The sequence below is a fragment of the Myotis davidii genome, unplaced genomic scaffold (assembly GCF_000327345.1).
Source record: "Myotis davidii unplaced genomic scaffold, ASM32734v1 scaffold496, whole genome shotgun sequence".
NCBI classification, from domain to species: domain Eukaryota; kingdom Metazoa; phylum Chordata; class Mammalia; order Chiroptera; family Vespertilionidae; genus Myotis; species Myotis davidii.
In genome coordinates this window covers 1,744,690-1,766,662 of record NW_006289398.1, presented here as the reverse complement: position 1 = coordinate 1,766,662, position 21,973 = coordinate 1,744,690, and the positions used below count along the sequence as shown (strand labels likewise).

The 21,973-nt window shown below is 33.8% G+C and overlaps 1 protein-coding gene across 4 annotated transcripts in view; it reads left to right on the top strand.

Annotated features, from left to right (window-relative positions):
• Positions 1-21,973, top strand: part of NIPBL (Nipped-B homolog (Drosophila)) — a 138,683-nt gene that overhangs the window by 12,914 nt on the left and 103,796 nt on the right. For 2 of the 4 annotated variants that reach the window (XM_015562638.1, XM_006761747.2), the window contains exons 7-10: positions 4,268-4,428; positions 5,379-5,475; positions 7,096-7,722; positions 14,176-15,768. In XM_015562638.1, coding sequence (XP_015418124.1) covers positions 4,268-4,428; positions 5,379-5,475; positions 7,096-7,722; positions 14,176-15,768 — 2,478 coding nt within the window. Of the gene's footprint in view, positions 1-4,267; positions 4,429-5,197; positions 5,287-5,378; positions 5,476-7,095; positions 7,723-14,175; positions 15,769-21,973 lie in introns of those variants that run through there. The other 2 variants (XM_015562639.1, XM_006761751.2) reach the window with 2 other exon arrangements.

Genomic DNA, 21,973 nt, shown 5'->3' with positions numbered 1-21,973 from the left:
TCCAGAATATGTAAGGAACAAAAAGTTTAAAAACTTGCCTAACCTGTTTGGCTCAGTGGATAGAGCGTCGGCCTGCGGACTGAAAGGTCTCAGGTTCAATTCTGGTCAAGGGCATGTGCCTTGGTTGCCGCCACATCCCCAGTAGGAGGTGTGCAGGAGACAGTTGTTCGATGTTTCTCTCTCATCGATGTTTCTAATTCTCTATTCCTGTCCTTCCTCTCTGTAAAAAAAATCAATAACATATATATATATAAAATAAAAAATAAAATTCCAAGCAGGGTTTTTATGCATTCTAAGCTGCCTCTAAAAATTTATTTGAAAGAATAAAAATTCAAGAATAGGTAAGATAATTTTGTAATGGAATGAGATGTAGCTTACTCTGAATACTGGGGGTTTTTTTTTTTAGCAAGATGAAACCAACTTTTTTAGGAGAATAAGTTCAAATCACAAAATCAAGAGAGTAATATAGTTTAAGGGCCTGTTCAGTAATGTATTGTTTCTTGGAAATTCTCAGATACTTGAGTAACTAAAAATGGAATTCAGAGATTAGGCCCACTCAGATATTAAAATTATTATAAAGTAGAGGCCCGATGCATGAAATTCATGCAAGGGGCTCGGGCCTCGCAGCCGCAGTGGTTGCCTCAGCCTTCGCAGCCCTGGCATTGTCCGGAAAGTCATCCATACGGAGCCATCCAGTCTAATTAGAATATTACACTTTTATTATTATAGATAGGAAAATTTATTGTGGTAAGGAACAAATGGTTAGATAAATGGAACAGGAAAGACTTCAGAATGAGGCAAATATATAAGTGAGTTTAGGGTATGTGCAAGTTAGCATTTAAAACACTTTTTCAATTTTACATTATAAAAAATTTAATGCTGCAGAAAAGTTGAAAGATGAGCGCAATGAACCCCCCTCAAAAAACAGGTGTTATGAATTTTTGCCCTTAAATACATCTAAAAACAACTATATAAACACCAACTGTAATCATTTACCCTAAAATTATTAAGAACAGTTCTATTGTATCATCTAGTCTGCATTCAGTTTTCATGACAATCTTCATTTCTACATGATAATTTTTTTGTCATTCATAACCTTTATCTCCCCCCGCCCAAATCACCTAAGGATATTTTTATTGAATTTTATTTCTATTTTTATTTTTTTGAGAGAGAGGAGGGGGGAGGGAGAAAAAGAAAAGTGTTGATGTGAAAGAGAAAAATTGATCAGTTCCTCCTGTATGCTCCCCAGCTGGAGATCGAAAGTCTAAGAAAGTAAAGAGTTATGCCATCTTCCTTGATGGAAGAACTCAATAGGGTAAAGATTGGAATTTTTTTCAAATCTATAAATTTAATACCATGCTAATAAAAATTCCACCCTAACCGGTTTGGCTCAGTGGATACAGCGTCTGCCTATGGACTGAAGGGTCCCAGGTTCGATTCCGGTCAAGGGCATGTACCTTGGTTGCAGGCACATCCCCATTAGGCGGTGTGCAGAAGGCAGCTGATCGCTGTTTCTTTCTCATCGATATTTCTAACTCTTACCCCCCTCCCTGTCCTCTCTCTAAAATCAATCAATCAATCTATCTATCTATCCAGGCAGGGTTTTTATGCATTCTAAGCTGCCTCTAAAAATTTATTTGAAAGAATAAAAATTCAGAATAGGTAAGATAAATTTTGTAATGGAATGAGATGTAGCTTGATCTAGTAGAAATCAAGATTTATTGTAATATTGGTCAAGGCACGGAAGAGCAGAACATCTCAAAGTGCAATTTGATAAAGAGCTTAGGAACATACTCATGAACAAATGGAACTTAATACATATTATATTATATCTTAATGGAGAACGAATGATATTTTACTAAATGATACTGAGGCAGTTATCCATATGAACAAGTAAAATTGGGATTCCTATCTCACACCACACATAAAACTAAATTTTATATGAATAAAAGACCTAAGAGTAAAAAAATAAAATTGTAAAACTTTATAAATAAAATATAGGAAACTATATTTTTAAGATATATTAAGGAAGGATTCTGAATGGCCAACACTTATGAGAAGATGCTTGGCTTAACTGTTAATTAAGGATGCAGATGTAGCCCTAGCCGGTTTGGCTCAGTGGCTAGAGCGTCAGCCTGTGGACTCAAGGGTCCCAGGTTCGATTCCGGTCAAGGGCATGTCCCCAGTGGGTGGGGTGTAGGAGGCAGCTGATCGATGTTTCTCGCTCATCAATGTTTCTAACTCTCTATCCCTCTCTCCTCCTCTCTGTAAAAAATCAATAAAATCTATGAAAAAAAATTTTTTTTTTTAAAAAAAGGATGCAGATGTAAGTGACAGAGTCATTTCTGGTCCACAGATAGACAGAAATTATCGGCAAGGATATAGAGCAGTAGGAACTGTCATATACTACCAGTGAACTATAAATGGACATAAATAATTTGGAAAGCTATTTGTTAATATTTGGTAGGATTTAAAAATGGACATATCTAGCCCTGGCTGGTGTGGCTCACTTGGTTGAGCATCATCCCATGCATCTAAAGGTTGCGGGTTCCATTCCCTGTCAGAACACATGCCCAGGTTTACAGGTTTCATCCCTGGTCAGGGTGTGTACAGAAGGAAACCAATCGATGGTTCTCTTACATCGATATTTCTCCCTTCTTCTCCCTCTCCTCTCTCTCTCTCTGCCTTCTTTTCTACCTAAAATCAATAAAAACATTTTTTTAAATGGACATATCCAGCAATTTCACTTCTTGATACATTTGTAAAAAACAAAAAAGGTATATACAAGAATATACATTACAGCATTATGACAACAAAAAGCAGTCTAAACATCTAACATACGAATGGATAAATTGCCTGGCCAGTATGGTTCAGTGGTTGAGTGTCAATCCATGAACCAGGAGGACATAGTTCAATTCCCCGCCAGGGCAGGTGTCCGGGTTGCAGGCTCAATCCCTAGTAGGGGGCATGCAGGAGGCAGCCCATCAAAGATACTCTCTCATCATTGATGTTTCTGTCCTCTCCCTCTTCCTTCCTCTCTGAAATAAAAAATAAAGAATGGATAAATTATGTACATTATTCAGAATATATATAATATTTGAAAATAAATGAATTTAAAAATACATGTATAAAACTGGATAAATTTCAAAATATTGAATTTAAAAGCAGGTTACAGAAGTATATGTACATATACCATTTATGTAAAGTTACAATGTGAGAAGCAATGTTAGATATTTAGGAATACATTCATAGCAAAGATGTAAACAAATAGGTAGAGTGAACTCTGAAATATGTTACTTTTAGGACGGAAGGCAAAGGGAATAGAGAAGAATATGCTGATATATGGAGACCTTCAGCCATATCTAATGTTTTGCTTCTTTTCGAAAATACATTCATCTGCCACCTAACAGTGGGGATGCTTTCTGAGAAATGCACTATTAGGCCATTTCATCATCGAGTGTATTTACACAAACTTAGATTGTGTAGCCTACTATTTTAGCTACTTGGTATAGCCTATTGCTCCTAGGCTACAAAGCTGTACAGCATGTTACTGTACTGAATACTGTTGGCAATTATAATATGACGTGAGGCCCAATGCACAAATTCGTGCACGGGTGGGGTCCAGCCTACCCGCCCCGATGGGAGCCTGGCCGGCAAGGGTGAGACAATGCGGGAGGTTGGCTGACCCTGCTCCCGATGGGTGTTGGGGAGCCAGTCAGGGGTGAAGCAGGCCAGGGGGAGGGACCGCGGGAGTTTTGGGGTGCCGATCGGGGCCCCTACCTGGCCAGTTGGCTGCTGCAGTGCGCATCATAGCGACTGGTCATTCCAGTCATTTCATCGTTCCAGTCACTTGGCTTTTATATATATGTAAATGATAAATATGGGTTTGTTTACACCAGCTTCACAAACATATAAGTAATGCTTTGCACTGCAACATTATGATGGCTACAATGTTACAACATCACTAGGTGATAGGAATTTTTCAGCTCTATTATATAATCTTATGGAACCATCATCATATATGCAGTCCTTTGTTGATTCAAACCTCTTATGAGGTGCATGACTGTAGATCTGAATTATATGATCGGGCTTAACTGTTAATTAAGGACACAGTTAAGATTTGATCAAGCTCTGGAGTTAGTACATGAGTGCTCGTTATATTATTCTCTGTAATTTATGTATGTTTAAAATATTTCTTGTGAACAGTTATTGTCCTCTAAGAATTTTAACAGTTTATAAAGCTTTCTTTTATTCTTATTAATTTCAGCATCGGTATCAAGTCCCATTGTTGCAGGTGGTTTGAGAAACATACATGATAATAAAGTTTCTGGTCCGTTGTCTGGCAGTTCAGCTAATCATCATGGTGATAATCCTAGACATGGCTCAAGTGATGACTACCTACACATGGTGCACAGGCTAAGTAGTGACGTATGTAATACATTAGTTGTAATTAAGGTAATAAAGTAGTTCTAATATTTGTTTCATAACCTAGTACTTTAATTCCATAATTTTAAGGATAGCTACTGTATATCAAGGATTATGCTAGGTCTGAGAATCTGGCTATGAACAATATGGTTCCAGTATGTAACCACAGAGCTTAGTCTAGAGCTGGGTTGGTAAACTGGCCAACAGTCTGACTCACAAACTAAAAATGGTTTTTACATTTCGAAAAGTTTGAAAACAACAATAACAAAAAGCATTATGTGACAGAAACTATATTTGGCCTAAAAACCTAAAGTATTTATTAATCTGTTTCTTTATAGAAAATATTAGCCAACTCCTGGTGTAGAGGTTTAGTTTCTCAATGAAGAAATACAATTTTATTTTTAAATATATGCTCACACAAAAATGTTCTCTTACATGTTCACACTAATAAGAACCTTACTTCTTAGTACTTAGACCTTTTTTCCTTAAGACCTTTTTAAAACTTTTTCCTTGGAATTTAATGTTACTTTGATGATATTAAAATATTCCACATTATGGAAATTTGTCTTGTTATTGTTTTGGTGGTATTATCACAAAAGTTACATGGATCTAAGGTAATACCAGAGATGACAGTGGATGCTGCTCTCAAGAAATGTACATTCTGATAGGGTGTTCACAGCTCCTTTTGTAGAAATAGCAAACAGAAGTGGAGTGTACTAGTAATACCCGTTTTCTTATTCATTGCCATGCGTAGGCTGTTGATTCTTTTGGATACACTTTCAATTCTTCTAAGATATACCACGAAGAAAACAGGAAAGTGCAGAAGAATTATGCTTTTGAATTGGTACCAACACTTTACCTGTCAGTAATTTATGTCTTTTATTGGTTCTCTTTAAGATTTCTATAAAGCTTCTCCTATCATTCAAGATACAAATTTTATACTCTATTCTTAGGATGGAGATTCTTCAACATTGAGGAATGCTGCATCTTTTCCATTGAGGTCTCCACAGTCAGTATGCTCCCCTGCTGGAAGTGATGGAACTCCTAAAGGTATTACTGTAACTAAAATTTCTGTCAGCGTTTCATATTTCAAGTTAATTATAACAACTCAGACATTGTAATTCAGAATACCAAAAACTATTCTCTTGTTTTTCATTTATTGGAGGGAAAAAACGAATCTGTTCTTACCCTCTATAAACTATTGAGAGTGTCTTTAGATATATACAGTATCATTCTCACTGGATTTTGAAAGGGTGAACTGGAGAATAAGATTTATATCCAGTCATCTTTACAAATCACTAATTTCTTACCTCACTTAAACATTTGAAATTATCGTTCAGCTTTCTCTATCCTCCGCACTCCAGCCACATAACCCACAAAAAAAACCCTTTATTTCACATTGAATTTGCCATTTTTCTCTTACTTCTTTCATGGATTTTTTTTTCTTAATTAGCTCCCCTCTCTGCTCTCTTATTTCTCAAGATTTCCATTATTAAATTTAATCTTTCACTGTACTTTTTTTCTTAATTGTCTTACTCAGTTTTGGTAACAGCATTGATTACTTTCCCTAACAGGATTCCTAAGTCAGATTTATGTATTATGGAAACCACTTAAATATTTATATACTTAAACAGTAAAATCTTAATTTAAGACAAGTCTAGGTTTAAGTTATTTTTGTAAAGTACTTGCATCTTAACCAACTTTTATAATTTCCTATGGATTTTAAAACTTTTAATAAATATTCTAATGGCAAGAAATATATTGTATACATTACTCAGATATAATTATGCTTTCATTTCTGAAGTATAACGATGTTATTTTCCCTCATCAGCTAGCTAACTAAAAGTTTTGCATTTGATTAGCATTTTAAAACCTCTTATATAGCATTGGTTAATTTAGTGGTATCTGGACTGAAGATATTTTTATTGAGCCTTGAAATTTGTTAAACTTGCATAGTTTTCTAATAAGAAGCTAAAGAGAGAATGATGTTAAGTGGAAAGGCATAGAGAAAACCACATAAAAGCATGAATCAATACTTTACCAACAGTTTGTGAAGTTAATGAAGACTAATTATAATTTTTCCCACTTAATTTTCTTATGCAAGTAAGTATTCAATTGACTAGTCAGTAGGATTAATTTTTAATTTGACAAACTTACTTTTACTTCAGATATGTTCATTTTTTCTAGATGATCAGTGGAATAATAAAGATTATCATACCAGAATATTTGTGTTATATTGTCTTTAGAAACAAGGAACTCATTTGTCATTTTCAAGCTTAGTATTTATATTTTACTGGCACAAAATTAGAAATAATACTGGTATGGAAAATGATAGCCATACCTGGATTGAAACCTGGATCATCTCCCAGCAAGCTAATAGACCATAATGGGACAAGTCTTTAAGCTTTCTTTTTGTATTTTGTAAATAAGTAGCTTGGATTAGATAATTTCCTAATATTTTTTCTAGCATCACTCTTATAATTTACTAGAGACCCGAAGCACGAAATTCGTGCTATCGGCCCTAGCAGCCCCAGCTTCTTACGGAAGGTCGTTTGGCTGTCCAGTCTAATTCGCATATTATGCTTTTATTATAGATTATTTCTATCACAATATAAGAAAATGTAAAATTATCATAACTATTCATTCCTGCATGTTGAAATGTTTTTCTAGGGTCAAGACCACCATTAATCCTACAATCTCAGCCTCTACCTTGTTCATCACCTCGAGATGTTCCACCAGATATCTTGCTAGATTCTCCAGAAAGAAAACAAAAGAAGCAAAAGAAAATGAAATTAGGCAAGGATGAAAAAGACCAGAATGAGAAAGCTGCAATGTATGATATCATTAGTTCTCCATCCAAGGACTCTACTAAACTTACATTAAGACTCTCTCGTGTAAGGTCTTCAGACATGGATCAGCAAGAGGATATGCTTTCTGGTATGGAAAATAGCAATGTTTCAGAAAATGATATTCCTTTTAATGTGCAGTACCCAGGACAGACTTCAAAAACACCCATTACTCCACAGGATGTAAACCGCCCACTAAATGCTGCTCAGTGTTTGTCGCAGCAAGAACAAACAGCATTCCTTCCAGCAAATCAAGTGCCTGTTTTACAACAGAACACTTCAGTTGCTACCAAACAGCCCCAGACTTCTGTGGTACAGAATCAGCAACAGGTATCACAACAGGGACCTATATACGATGAAGTGGAATTGGATGCATGGGCTGAAATTGAGCGAATAGAGAGAGAATCAGCTATTGAAAGGGAGCGCTTTTCAAAAGAAGTTCAAGATAAAGGTAAAATAAACTCATTACTACCACTTCTTACTCTGGGCAAATATAATGTCAAAAAAGTATTTTTAAGTTACTCTTATTTTCCTCATTATATTTTATAATTCTTTGTTTCTCTTTTCTATATTTTCATTACTAATGCTCGTACCTCAAATTAACTTCTTAATTTCATTTTTATCTGAAACAACTGAGATTTGGTAATTCTATAATACAGATCCATCACCTATTATGTACCAAGTGATTTTATTGGTGCTTGTCTACTGAAGCATTTTTATATCTCATGCATTGTTCACAAGTTAGGTTAATATAGTTTTGTATTTTCACCTTTTTTTATTTGCTAAAACAAGGTTAACTGCTATAGAATTATTTTGAACCAATTACTTAAGAAAAGTTTGTATGTATGCTTATTATACAGCTAGAGTCCTGATACACAAAATTCATGCCAGGGGCTCAGCCCTCGAAGCCGCAGTGGCTTGCCTTGGCCCTCGCAGCCCCGGCTTCATCCGGAAGGTCGTCTGGAAGGTCATTTGGCTGTCTGGTCTAATTAGCATATTACACTTTTATTGTTATAGATTAGATGTTTTATGTGGTTTTTCTACCATCTCTTCATTATGTGACCTTTTTTCTAATAAAAATTATGAAACGAATTTTAAGTTAATATTAAATAAGAAACCTTCAGGATCAAAGATCTTTTATAATTACAGATAAGTGTTCCCTTTTGTCTGACTAGTATATTAGGATGGAGTTTCAAGACACATGTTCTATGAGTTTGTGGACTTTTTTTTACTGCTTACTAAATAATTATAATCAAATGAAAGCTCCCTATTAAGTTCTTGATTATTTTAAGAGATAGAAGTTAGTAATAAAATTTATGTACTTGCTGTCTTTACAGGTCAGCATATAAATACCTGATTATCCAAACCAAAGCATACTTTATGATTTACTTTTATAGTTAAACTAGAGACCCAGTGCATGAAATTCATGCATGGGTAGGGTCCCCTGGTGATCAGGGCCAATCTGTGGGATGACCAGCGAGGTGATCAGGACCCTCACTCGCACCTGCCTTGGCCTGGCACCGTGCACTCACCAGCCCCAACCCCCACCACCGCTCTGTGGTTTGACTGGTGGGGCAATCAGGGGCCCACACTCCCACCCACCTTGGCTGGTCTGGCGGTGCCTGCTCACTGGCCCTGCCTCCCACACTGCCACTGCTGGTCGGGGCCTGCGGACTGGGGTCAGCTCCTGCGTTGAGCATCTGCCCCCTGGTGGTCAGTGCACGTCATAGCAACCGGTCATTCTGCTGTTTAGTCTATTTGCATATTAGGGTTTTAGATAGATAGATATTCTAAATAGGTAAGGTTATATTTTCCCAGTAATTATAAAATAAAACTTAATGTTGAGGAGAACTCATTTTTAGATATGATTTGTTCATATATGAAAGGATTACTTCTAGATAATTATGTTCCTATACTAAGAAACATACTGAAGATTTGTATTATATTTCCTATCATGATGGCTTTTTAAAATGTTATTGCAAAAATAAACTGTATTAACTGTTGTATTATAATGTTTTCTAAATATAGAAATCACAGGAGTTAGTGCAAGTAAAGAGATTGCTAGAAATTTTCATTTTATTGACTAGGGGACTGGAATGATTTTTTTAACTAGTAAATCATTAATGTTAAAGATGAAATAAAAGTGTTTGCTTGTACTTCCCCTTTGTTTAGTGGTATGGGGTTCAGGAAATAAATATACTATGGGGTTCAAAATATATCTCCTATAGCCTCTTATAAAAGTATATGCATGCCAAATGAAGAGAGTAGTAGTATTTAGCTTCTCTTGATAATATCAACATAGTCCAAAGTCCTGAATTCTATGACGGTTTTTCAGAAAACAAAATTGTAATTTCTTGACCAAGACTTAATTATTAATTCTTGAGGACTGAATTCTTTTGTACATTTTATTTAATGGGTATTTTTGGAAAATTGAGTGTAATTTTTCAAATGATTTTTTAAAATTGTTCGTAGGAACAAAAACAGGAAATGGTGAACTTCTGGTTGTTGTGTTTTACCTTTCCTGAACTTTTATTGTATCCTATTTGTTGAAGCCAAAGTTTTTACGTATAAAATTTGAATGAAGATAAGGATAGTAAATAGGGCTAATTGACTTTTAGCAAACTTATTTTAGACCATCAACTTATCTTAGGGAGAGAATAACAAAAGCAATAAACAGCATACTGTTCTTTCAAAAACTTTTATAGTATGTATTTTAGGGTTTTTTTTTAATATTTCTTTATTGATTTTAGAGAGGAAGAGAAAAGGAGAGAGAAATAGAAACATCAACGATGAAAGAGAATCATTGATCGGCTGCCTCCTGCACGCCCCACACTGGGGATCGAGCCAGCAACCCAGGCATCCCCCACAGGCCAGAACCGAACCTGGGACCCTTCAGTCCTCAGGCTGACGCCCTATCCACTGAGCCAAGCCTGCTAGGGCTGTATTTTACTTTTAAATATCTGATTAACTTATAGCAAATATAATTGAAAAGTTAAAGAGCAGAGTTGACTTAGAATTTTGAGCTCTGTAAGTTGAGTTACAGAGGTATCTGGTGTTATAGGATTAAAGGCAAAAATGTTTATTAGAGCTATCTGATTTTTAATTTGCTTTAGATGAATTTAATATGTATGTTTTCCGAAATTGGTTATGCTGATTTTGATGACCTCATATTAGTGCTGACATTTCTAATTTGCTATCTGAAAGCCATGTTCCCATTATTTCTTGGCTTTATTTGAAAACCTTTTGGAATTTAGGTACTACCTAGCACCTTTGATTTGAACCATGTCATTTTGTATTCAGTTTCTGCGTTGTGTGATGGGATAGTGTTTTATATATAAGCAAGTTATCTTGAGATAGATTTTGGAAAATTAACTGTTTGGTATTTTGCTCCACAATTGCAAATGAGATCATAAATAAAAGCAAAATTTTCTGAAGTGGTTGGTTTTAGTCAGCCCTTGAGAGATGAAATACTTCTTGAAATGAATTTATCACTAGTAACCACTACATTATAAGACTAAATCATAAAATTGCTATTTACTATATTCTAAAGTTGGACATTGAGAACTTTTTTATAACTATTGTATTGGTGGTGGTAAGGAGCCAAAAAAAAAAAAAAAACTACTTTGGTCTACTGAGAGCTCTACTTTAGGTTCTGAACTTGTTTCTATTATATTCATTTGTTACGAGAGAAGCATTCACTTCAATAGACCAGAAATATAAAAATCTGTATCTTGTAATATTAGAAATATGATTTGATACTTGTGAAATTTGAGAAGAGGAATAGAGTACTCTCAAGAAATATTCACCTAGTAAGTGGTAGAACCTAGTACCACACATGTCTTCTATTCCACACATAGGAGACATTTTTCTGGCTGCTGGATATTTATTTCCTTTTGTCCTGTTCTCTCTCATATGGATAGTCTTATATAAACTGATAGCTTAACTCTCTGTAAGTTAATTTTTTATAGTATTCTTAAAGGACCCTTTTCTCAGTCTTCTACTCATGTTAACATCTGTAATTACATAAATTAAATTTTAAAGGCTATTCATCTTTGCTTCTGGAATAACCTACCATAGACATTAATATCTCCTTCATGTGCTGAAAATTCCTGCTTTCTTTTGTCAAAGAGGGGTTTCTTTGTTTATCTTTGCCTAATTTCAACTTTTCCCAAGGTCCACTTTCCATGTTAGCAAGTATAAGGAATGGCCTAGCTATACTAATTTTTTTTATCATATTACAATATTCTTGCACTGTGACCCTCATAAGAAGTAAATTCCTGCCTACTGTCATTTGAAATAAGAGACTGGGATTTTGAATATGAATAGGGCAATTAACCACTGTTAATTGTACTGTGGTTTAGGGGTGCATGTTTTCATTTTTCATAATGGGCTACTATGTGTATAATTGTTGTGATTCCTAACTTAAGTGTTTTTAGTTATCACGTGCAGTAGATTTAAGCAAGTGTTATACTTTGTTTCTTATAAGCATAATAATCTGGATCTTATTTTCAGAATATTAGCATCTGGATGACAAGGGATGTTGGTTTAAGCATTTTCTTCAGGATTATATACATTCTGATAGCTAATCTTATGGTTCCCAATGCTAAACAGGACTTAAAGATAAACAGTGTCCCAAATATTAAAATTATTCGTCATAGAGATGGTTTTCCATCACTAGATGAAAGTTATGATGTAATGAAGAGTAATGACAAAAGTGACCTATGCAGATTCAGAGCCACTTTACAGGAACAAGTTCATGTTGGAACTAAATTAGATCAATTGAATCAGAACCTGCATGTTCTTAACATATCCAAGAATCCTTGCAGCAGTAATGGAATTTTTCACAGTTTTACAGAAGAGGTGACATACTCTTCAATAGTTGAAAAATTAAAACTTCCTAATTAGCAGTATTTTATGCATAATGCAGTAAATTATCAGATCTTTCCCAATCCTAATATGTTACTCTTATGCAAATGCTTTCATGATTTTTTATTATAAATAATTACAACATCTGTAGTTTAAGATAACTAAATCAAACATGGTAACTTCTTTGAAATTAAACTGTTTGCTAAATAAGTTAATGATCGATAAATGTTTTAGTATTTTGTAATTCTTTAAAATTTAGCCTTCAAGATATTTTAATGTTTTTCTAAAAGACAGATTGCTCATGTTAATAAAAGCATGAGCCAAAGATTTCTTAAGAGAAATCTTCAGATGCCTGAGATCTGTCATAGTTTTAAGAACTTTCACAAAGCATATTTTTTGAAAAATAAAAAAATTTAGATTATACTAGATTTAAATTTCTAGATTCCTATTGTAAACATTTAAGGATTAAGTATAATGTGATAAAGCATCCTATAAAATTCTGTAAATATAAATTAATTATTCTGAATGTTGTTTTTAGTTATTGATGCAAAAAGCTTCATCTAAGTTTTACCAGATTAACTAGGGAAGACAGTCTAATGACAATATACGTTATTATTGGTAAGGAGCCTAGTATATGCAATGGTAGATTGCAATGGTAGATTGACTTCTGAATAACTGAAAAAGCAGAATGACTTTGTTCTACAAAATTATTAACAAATATCTGAAGTAAATTTACTGGTATTTGATTAGATTTAAACTGGATGAATTTCTTCTAACTTTGAAAACAAAATGATGGAACTTTGGTGTATAAAAGCAGTATTACCATTAAAAAATTTTTTCAGAACTTAATTCCCTAATGATAAGGGGCTGTTTTTTAGTGTCCAGTTTGACTTTATCCTTGTCATACTGTTTTGCTTAAATGATATGATATCATATTAATGAATATATAAGAGAATCTAGAAGTTCTCGTGTAAAAATGATTTAAAATGTCTTAAAACAGAGCCAGGCAATTCAGCAAGTAAATAGTATAGCAGGAAAACCTCAAGGTGCTATAATATAACTATTCCCAAGAACTAATTAGAGATTTAATTTATAGAAAATGACTTTGCAGCCTCTTAAGGTTTAATCATGCACAGAAATACAAAGTTGTTAAAATTTCCTTGACATTTTACTGTGGTGGTGGATTTGTGTTTGTTTGTATTTTTGTCTTTACATTTCAGAATACTGTAAATAATTTCTTACTGCGGCCAAGATATAGACCCCTAGAAATTTACGTTGAAGAGCCCAGCCATTTTTCCTCAGTGGAAGTTGCTGATGGCAGGATTTAAAAGTCCATTTATGCTTTCATTTTTATACTTAAATGCTACCTTATTTTAAATATACTTCTGTGTATTAGCTTTTAAATTCCATTTGTGCTGTTGACACCTTGAAGAATTTGAATCCTGGATCAAAGGTTAATGAACTATTAAATTGTTTTCATACTCTACTCATTTGTTTTTTACAGTGGCATGGTTTCTATTTTCTTTTGGGCTTTATTCTTTTCCATACTTTCCTACATATTGTAAAGTTCACATTTTCTTTTTAATATGTTGGCAGATTTACATCTCTATAGTTTTGGGTTAATGGTTAAAATGAGAATACATGATTTATAACTGGTTGCCTTATTGATATATAAGGAATGTGGTTTATCTTTATCATATACAAACAAAAATATGTTTGTATTTAATGTATTTTAAGTTCCATTTATTTTATATTCTTAGGCTTACTTATATACTCAACAAGTATGCTATTAAATTTTTTTTTGCTATAGTCACTAACATTTATTGAGATATAGCAAGCATGAATATTTCCTCAAAACTTGGTTTAAAAATATATCATTCGTGCCTACTGTTTTATATATACATATTGATATTTGCATTCATCACATTTTTTAAAAACATTATGACTTTAAAAAATAGCCAAAATTCATATGGTTTTTTTAAATAAGATAAGAATATATGTCTATTACTGATATTGAATATTTATCTTTAAATTTCAGATAAGCCTTTGAAAAAAAGAAAACAAGATTCTTACCCACAGGAGGCTGGGGGTGCTACAGGAGGTAATAGACCAGCTTCTCAGGAGACGGGTTCTACGGGAAATGGGTCAAGGCCAGCATTAATGGTTAGCATTGATCTTCATCAGGCAGGAAGAGTGGACTCTCAGGCTTCTGTAACTCAGGATTCAGACTCTATAAAAAAGCCTGAAGAAATCAAGCAATGTAATGATACACCTATTTCTGTTCTTCAAGAAGATATTATTGGAAATCTTAAATCTATGCCAGAAAACTATCCTGAGACTCCGAAAAAAAAGTCTGATCCTGAGCTTTCAAAGAGTGAATTAAAACAAAATGAAAGTGGATTGGCCGAAGCTAAACCAAATGAAAATAGATTGGCGGAGACAAAATCAAGCGAAAGTAAGTTAGAAATGAAAATTGAGACACAAACAGAAGAACCTAAAAAGAATGAGAGCAGAACTACGGAATCCAAACAAAATGAGAGCACCGCAACCGAACCTAAACAGAATGAAAATAGACTATCTGACACAAAACCAAATGACAACAAACAAAATAATGGCAGATCAGAAACAACAAAGTCAAGACCTGAAACCCCAAAGCAAAAGAGTGAAAGCCGACCTGACACTCCAAAACAAAAGAGTGATGGGCGTCCTGAAACCCCAAAACAAAAGGGTGATGGGCGGCCTGAAACTCCAAAGCAAAAAAGTGAAGGTCGGCCTGATACACCAAAACATAGGCATGAAAATAGGAGGGATTCTGGAAAGCCATCAACAGAGAAAAAGCCTGAAGTGTCTAAACATAAACAGGATATTAAATCTGATTCACCTCGGTTAAAATCAGAACGAGCTGAAGCCTTAAAGCAAAGACCTGATGGACGATCAATTTCTGAATCACTAAGACGTGACCATGATAGTAAGCAAAAATCAGATGACAGGAGTGAATCAGACCGACATCGGGGGGATCAGTCTAGAGTTCGAAGACCAGAAACATTGAGATCCTCCAGTAGAAATGAACATGGCACTAAATCTGATGGTTCAAAACCTGATAAACTAGAAAGAAAAAACAGACATGAGTCAGGGGACTCGAGGGAAAGACCATCTTCTGGAGAGCAAAAATCAAGGCCTGATAGTCCTCGTGTTAAACAAGGAGATTCTAATAAATCAAGACCTGATAAGCCTGGTTTCAAATCACCAAATAGTAAAGATGACAGAAGGACAGAGGGTAACAAGAGTAAAGTAGACAGTAATAAAGCACACACTGATAATAAGGCAGAATTCCCAAGTTATTTGTTGGGTGGCAGGTCTGGTGCATTGAAGAATTTTGTCATTCCAAAAATCAAAAGGGATAAAGATGGCAATATTACTCAGGAGACAAAGAAAATGGAAATGAAAGGAGAACAGAAAGACAAAGTAGAAAAAATGGGATTAGTTGAAGATCTAAATAAAGGAGCTAAGCCTGTAGTTGTCCTGCAAAAACTGTCTTTGGATGATGTTCAGAAACTTATTAAAGATAGAGAGGACAAATCACGAAGTTCCCTTAAACCTATCAAGAATAAACCATCAAAGTCAAATAAAGGTAAGAATAATTATACTGATATCATTTGTATTCTAATCAGTTTTCCTTTATATATTAGGGTTACTAAAGATTAAAAAAATGGAAATTTGCCAAAATTGAAACACCACTACATGAAAATATAACATTGATGCAAAATAACAGTGAATTTTTTTTTGGTAATATAGATAAAAAAATTCTCAATGAAAGTTCTTTATCTCCCGGTCTTACTTGAACTACTTACCGTAGTTATAATTTTTACTAGTTGGTACACAGTGATGTTTTTTTGCTATTTAGTTATTTTAGGTATTTTTGAAAGTTGCCTGTGAGTCAAGTGAATTATTAGAATGGATGTATTTAACAACTTTCTAACAAGTTAACTGTAGAGATATTTCATTCTATAATGAGGTAATAAAATGAATTTTAATTTCTAACATCTCAATTGAACTGTACAGTATACCAAAATCAGTGTTATAAATGTTTAAAGACTGTACAGTGTTTCAATACTGTTTTCTTAGAGACTTATCTCTGAGTTAATTATTGATTATTGATGAATAGTTTGAATTTATATAGTTTAGTTATATAAAAGTTTTTTTGTTTTTGGGGGGTTTTTTTTGCAGAAAAGATGGCCAGTGACAAATGTTTTGTTTAAAAATAGTTTAGCTCTTTTCTACAGAAAAGTAAGAGGGAATGATATGTACCTCAAATTGGGTTAAATAAATAGTTTGTGAGGTGTTTTGCTTTGCGTTTTGTATGGTTGCTGAGTTAAATTCTCCATATGCTTGAGTAAGTTGTATTTTTTCTAGGGGTGGGGGTGGGAGAAATGGGGGTCTTAAGTGCTGAAAAGAGTGGCAGTTTGTACAGAAAGTATAATTTTTTTCTTTTTTTTATGTATACTACTTTATAGGTAGATAGGTAGGTAGGTAGGTAGGTAGGTAGATAGATTGATGGAGAGATAGATGCTGCAGTGTGGCAAGACCTAATATTTAGCCCATGAAATATCAGTATAGTTCTTAAGGCAATAAAGGGGAACATGTATTTGATTTTTAAGTTCTAATTCTTTGAAAAGTTCATTAAATAAAAACTTAGATTTATACTTATAAACAAACATGAATGGAATTATGCTATCCTTGATGGTAGTCACCTGTTTCATTACGCTATTTAAATTGAAATTAGTTTAAATAAAATTTAAAATTCACATCCTTAATAGCCACATGTGGCAAGAGGGTACCTTATCAATGCAGATAGAGAACATTTACATCATCAGAGAGTTGTGTATTAGGAGATATAGAAGTTGTAATGGTTATTTTTGTAAAATGCTGTTGTGCCTTGTCTATCTTAAAAAGCTTATTAAAACATAGTGTTATTACTAAGAACTCTTAATAAAAGTAACTTGTTATGACTAATCTATTTTTATTCTTACTTGGTCTTCATTAAACATTTACTTTTCACTGTTAATTTATTTGTGTGTTTTTCTTTCAAAAATGAAAAAGATTGCTTTTGAAAAACTGATATTTGTATTTTAGTGAAATTTTCAGATTTCTTTTTTAATCCTCACTTGAAGATATGTTTTTATTAATTTTTAGAGAGAGAGGAGGGGAGAGAGAGAGAAACAGTTGCTGTTTGTATGTGCCCCAACCTAGGTATGTGCCCTGACAGGGAATTTGAACCCTTAACCCTTCTGTGCATAAGACAATGCTCCAACCAACTGAGCCACACTGGCCAGGGCAAAGCTTTCAGATTTAAAATTATGGCAATCAGACCTACAAAAATAATTAACATTTCAGCTTTAATTAATTGTTTTTATTTTCTAAGAGTGCATCTTAAATTCTGACTGAAAGTTTGGGAGTGGTATAAATTATATGTAGTAAAGAATATACTTAAAGCAATTTTAGAAAGATCAGATGGAAAGTGGTACCCTTTTGTCAACCTTGGTCTCGACCATCTTTTTCTCTCTCCTGCCATCTGTCATCTTATGCTAGCCTTGCTTTCTAAGCTCTGTTTTAACAATGAATCTTTGCAACTGAACATCAACAAATTAATATATCTCCTCGTTAGTAACTCTTGTATTATTTCCTGTGGTTTTTACATGTAATTTCATTGCCTATGAATGTGATCTTTTTAGTACCAATCCTTGTTTCTCCTCAATGTACTTTTAACACAAATATATATACTATATGTTTTTTTGGTGAGTGAGTAGGCTATCTAGGTGCGTCTGTCTGCCTGTTAGTAATGTGTGTGCATATGCATATGTATGTATGTGCATATGTATGTGTATGTGTGTGTGTGTGAGATATATATATATATCTCCCCCATGTTCAGGCTGTTAAATCGCATTGTTTACCCATATCTTCAGAAAAAAATCACTCTACTGTCATGGTAAACAACCTGCTTCCCTATTTATAATAGTCTGGCCCTCTAGCTACTTCATCGCGAAATTGTAGCTAATTTGTATACAAACGTCAGGTGGTCATAATAATCTGGCCACTCAGTGTATGTGTATATAAACACATATATTAATCTATCTGCAATTATAAGTGGACCTTTAATCAAAACTCTGATTTCAGTGCTTAGGTTCATTTCAAGATCCCATATAGATAATTTTTGCTTTACTTATACCTTAAAATTCATATCTATTATTTTTTAGTAATGAATTAATTTTGGTTTTATCTTAGATTTCTGCTAAGTTAGCATGTCAATGTTATACATATGGATTTTTAAAAATTACATGCGTAGTTGTAGATTACTGGCCCTTTGTAATACGTTTTACTTGGGATTTACTTTGGAGAGTCACAGAAAATCATCCATTTTGACATTGCTGTTTTTCTAGTAAAGGAATTAGGCTGAATATTGCTGGAATACTTTTGTGGTTAATTCCTAAGTCAAAGTTTTTGGTAGGTTGTGTGGATTTTTTTAAGAAGAGCCATAAAATTTCATCCTTAAAGTATTTTATCTGATGTGCATATTTAAAATATTCATTCTTTAGAGTAACTTGAAATTTGTTGAATATGCTTTACCGGTAAATTTTGAATGGTAGTGATATAGATTTATGATCCTGGTATAGATTACTTATTTTGTCTTTTGTGTGAACTTATTAAATGTAAAGTGATATTGTTACATTTCTTTTGATTTCTGTAGGGATATGTGTATATCCTTAGTACCTAGCATAAGACATTGTATATAATAAGAGCATATTAAGTACCTACTTAATGAATAGAGACTGTATTACTACCATGTTCTGAAAAGGTTTTTGTTTGTAAATTAAAATTGTGTTTCCGTCCTTTGTTTCTGTCAGTAGAACCTAGTTTGAGATATACTTAATTTTCAACTTTCTATTCCCTAAACTTTGTAATGACTCTTTCACTCTGTCAACTACCTAGTTTTTATTAAGATTCAGAGGAGACCTAATCATATTCATGTCATTTTAATTTACCCTTTACCTTTATTTTGCTCTATAACTGTTACAAGATTGGCTCAGTAATAGTTCCATTCTCTTGCTTATGTCATCTTCCCAGTCTGTCACCATCACCTAGTTTCTTCCTTGCCAATCGGAGGAATAGGGATAGAGAACCAACATAACCTTTGTAAAAACTTTAACATTTACAAAAATACTTGTCTATTAAAATATGTTGAATGCAAAAATAATATCTTTATTATTAAAATACTTTGCTAAGAATATTATCCTAATATACCCTAATGTACAATATATCTCTAAATTAAATAAAGTTATGAGATCTTTAAGACCGTCATGATCATCGACTAACATGTTTTAAAAATGTTAACAGCTTAGTCTCAGTAATTATACACATTAACAGTTTGATTTTTTACATTCCAGAGTGTCTCAAATAGCTAAGCTTAATATCCAAGGAAATTATTTTGTTCGTCCTTCTAATAACTAGTTTTCCATCACTTGCTTTCAAAAAATATGCCATACCACCTGTTATTTGAGATTATAGCCTTTAAATTGTAGTGCTTTGATTAGCTAACGATTGCAGTCATTAGGGACACTTATTTCACCTCATTTATGGCAGTTATTATCAAATGTTGATCGCTGAAATACATTAGCTAGTTGCTTTTTATGTAGCACTGAATAGTCTAGTTGGATTATGTTTTGGACTCGAACCTTCTGTAAATTTGAAAGTACTGTTTTTGAGAGTGACTTTTTGCATAGTTTATGAATTCCTAAGTTGAGGAATTTTTGGTAAAGTATGTAGGATTGTAATATTCAGAATCTTTAATAATTCTGTAATGGAAATTTATTTTGGTTCATTTGATTAGTTTTATAAAATACTTTTCTGAAAACTCAAGCTTTTAGTTTTGTAAAGACTTTATCAGCAGTGATATCTTTAGGAAGTGTTTGGAGAATATTTTAGTACAGAAGTTGGCTTAATATATACCTAGCTGTTGTTGAGTGTGATTTTAGAGTACTCTTTTAAAATTTTTTGTCCATGATTTCCATTCACAACATTTTTTTGGTCCAAAATTTGCTTAATAGATAATTGACAATATTAATTTAAAGAGATTTATTACGTAGAAATATCTTTTCATAAAAATTAAATGTATTAAAGTTTGCTAATGGTGTTCTCTCCTTTTAATTTCATATCTCAAGCCAGCCTGAGGACATAGCTTCTATAAATCTGTTGAACTATACATGATTGAGGGGTGAGGAGATAGCAAATAATTCTCAGCAAACCTATTTATGAAGAACTAGTCATTACTCTAACATACTGAATTCCCTTTTCTAAAAAAAGTTATGAAAACCCTACCCTACAAGACCCTCATACAGATATTATGATAATAAATCCCTACTTGATATTATATATAGTACAGTCCAGAGGTCCTCGGGTTACATCAGAGATCCATTCGTTCGGCGTGACGTAACGCGGTTTTCGCCGTAAGTTGGAACCCACGTACATACTATATATATATATATATATATATTCCACGTTAATAGGCTGTTAAATCGTGTTTTTTACCCATATATTCAGAAAAAAAATCACTTCTACTGTCGTGGTAAACAACCTGCTTCCCTATTTATAATGGTCTGGCCCTCTAGCAACTTCACGAAATTATAGCTAAGTTGCCTACAAACGCCAGGTGGTCATAATAATCTGGTCACCCAGTGTAAGCACCTACGTTACTCACATGGAGCACATACACAGCAGTAATGAAGTGAAACAGCAAAACAAAATTAAAATAAACCATCCTGCATATCAGATATTTACATTACGATTCATAACAGTAGCAACATTACAGTTATGAAGTAGCAACAAAAATAATGTTATGGTTGGGTCACAACATGAGGAACTGTATTTAAAGGGCCAGAAGGTTGAGAACCACTGCTCTAGTCACTGAACCAAACCTGCTAGGGCTCCATTAAGTATGTGCATATAAAAAGCCACTTGTGGTAAGTAAATAAAAAAACACAAAGCACATATGTACATACGTCAAAATGATGGTACTTTTTTGTTTATATAAATACTGTAAATGGGAGATGGCAACGTAACCATGAAACAAGGTACATCAAGTCCGACGTAATCCGAGGACTGCCTGTAATAGTATAGTATAGTATAGTATAGTATAGTATAGTATATAGTATAGTATAGTATAGCCTCGTATACTATTAGTTAGTATACTAGTATAGTAACAAGTTAATATTATATAGTATAATATATCTTAGTATATATGTATAGTATAATATATTGTGGTATAGTGTAATATCAAGTAGGTATTCATTATTTTAAAGCTCTTTCTAGAATAAGAGAATTCAGTGTGTTAGAGTAATGGTATATAATATACAATATGCAGTATCTACACTAATAAAAGAGAAACATGGTAATTGGAGTACGACCGCTACCCTTCCCATTGGCTAATCAGCGAGATATGCAAATTAACTGGCAGCCAAGATGGCGGCTGGCAGCCAGGCAGCTGATGCGAACAGGGAGGCTTGCTTGCTTCAGTGACGGAGGACTCACGTTCCCAGCGGGGCTTCAGCCAGCCAGACCGCAACATTGTATCAAATACAGACGGTAAACAAAGGCCAGAAACCTGTTTTCAGCAGCCGAGGCCTCAGAGCTAAAGCTGGCCCAGAATAAAAAAAAAAAGAAAAGAAAAAAAGGAGTGGTTTGGAGCTTCCATCACCCACCAGCCTGAAAACAGCCCTCAGCCCCTCACCAAGGCTGGCCAGGCATCCTAGTGGGGACCCCCACCCTGAAGGGCGGGCGACCAG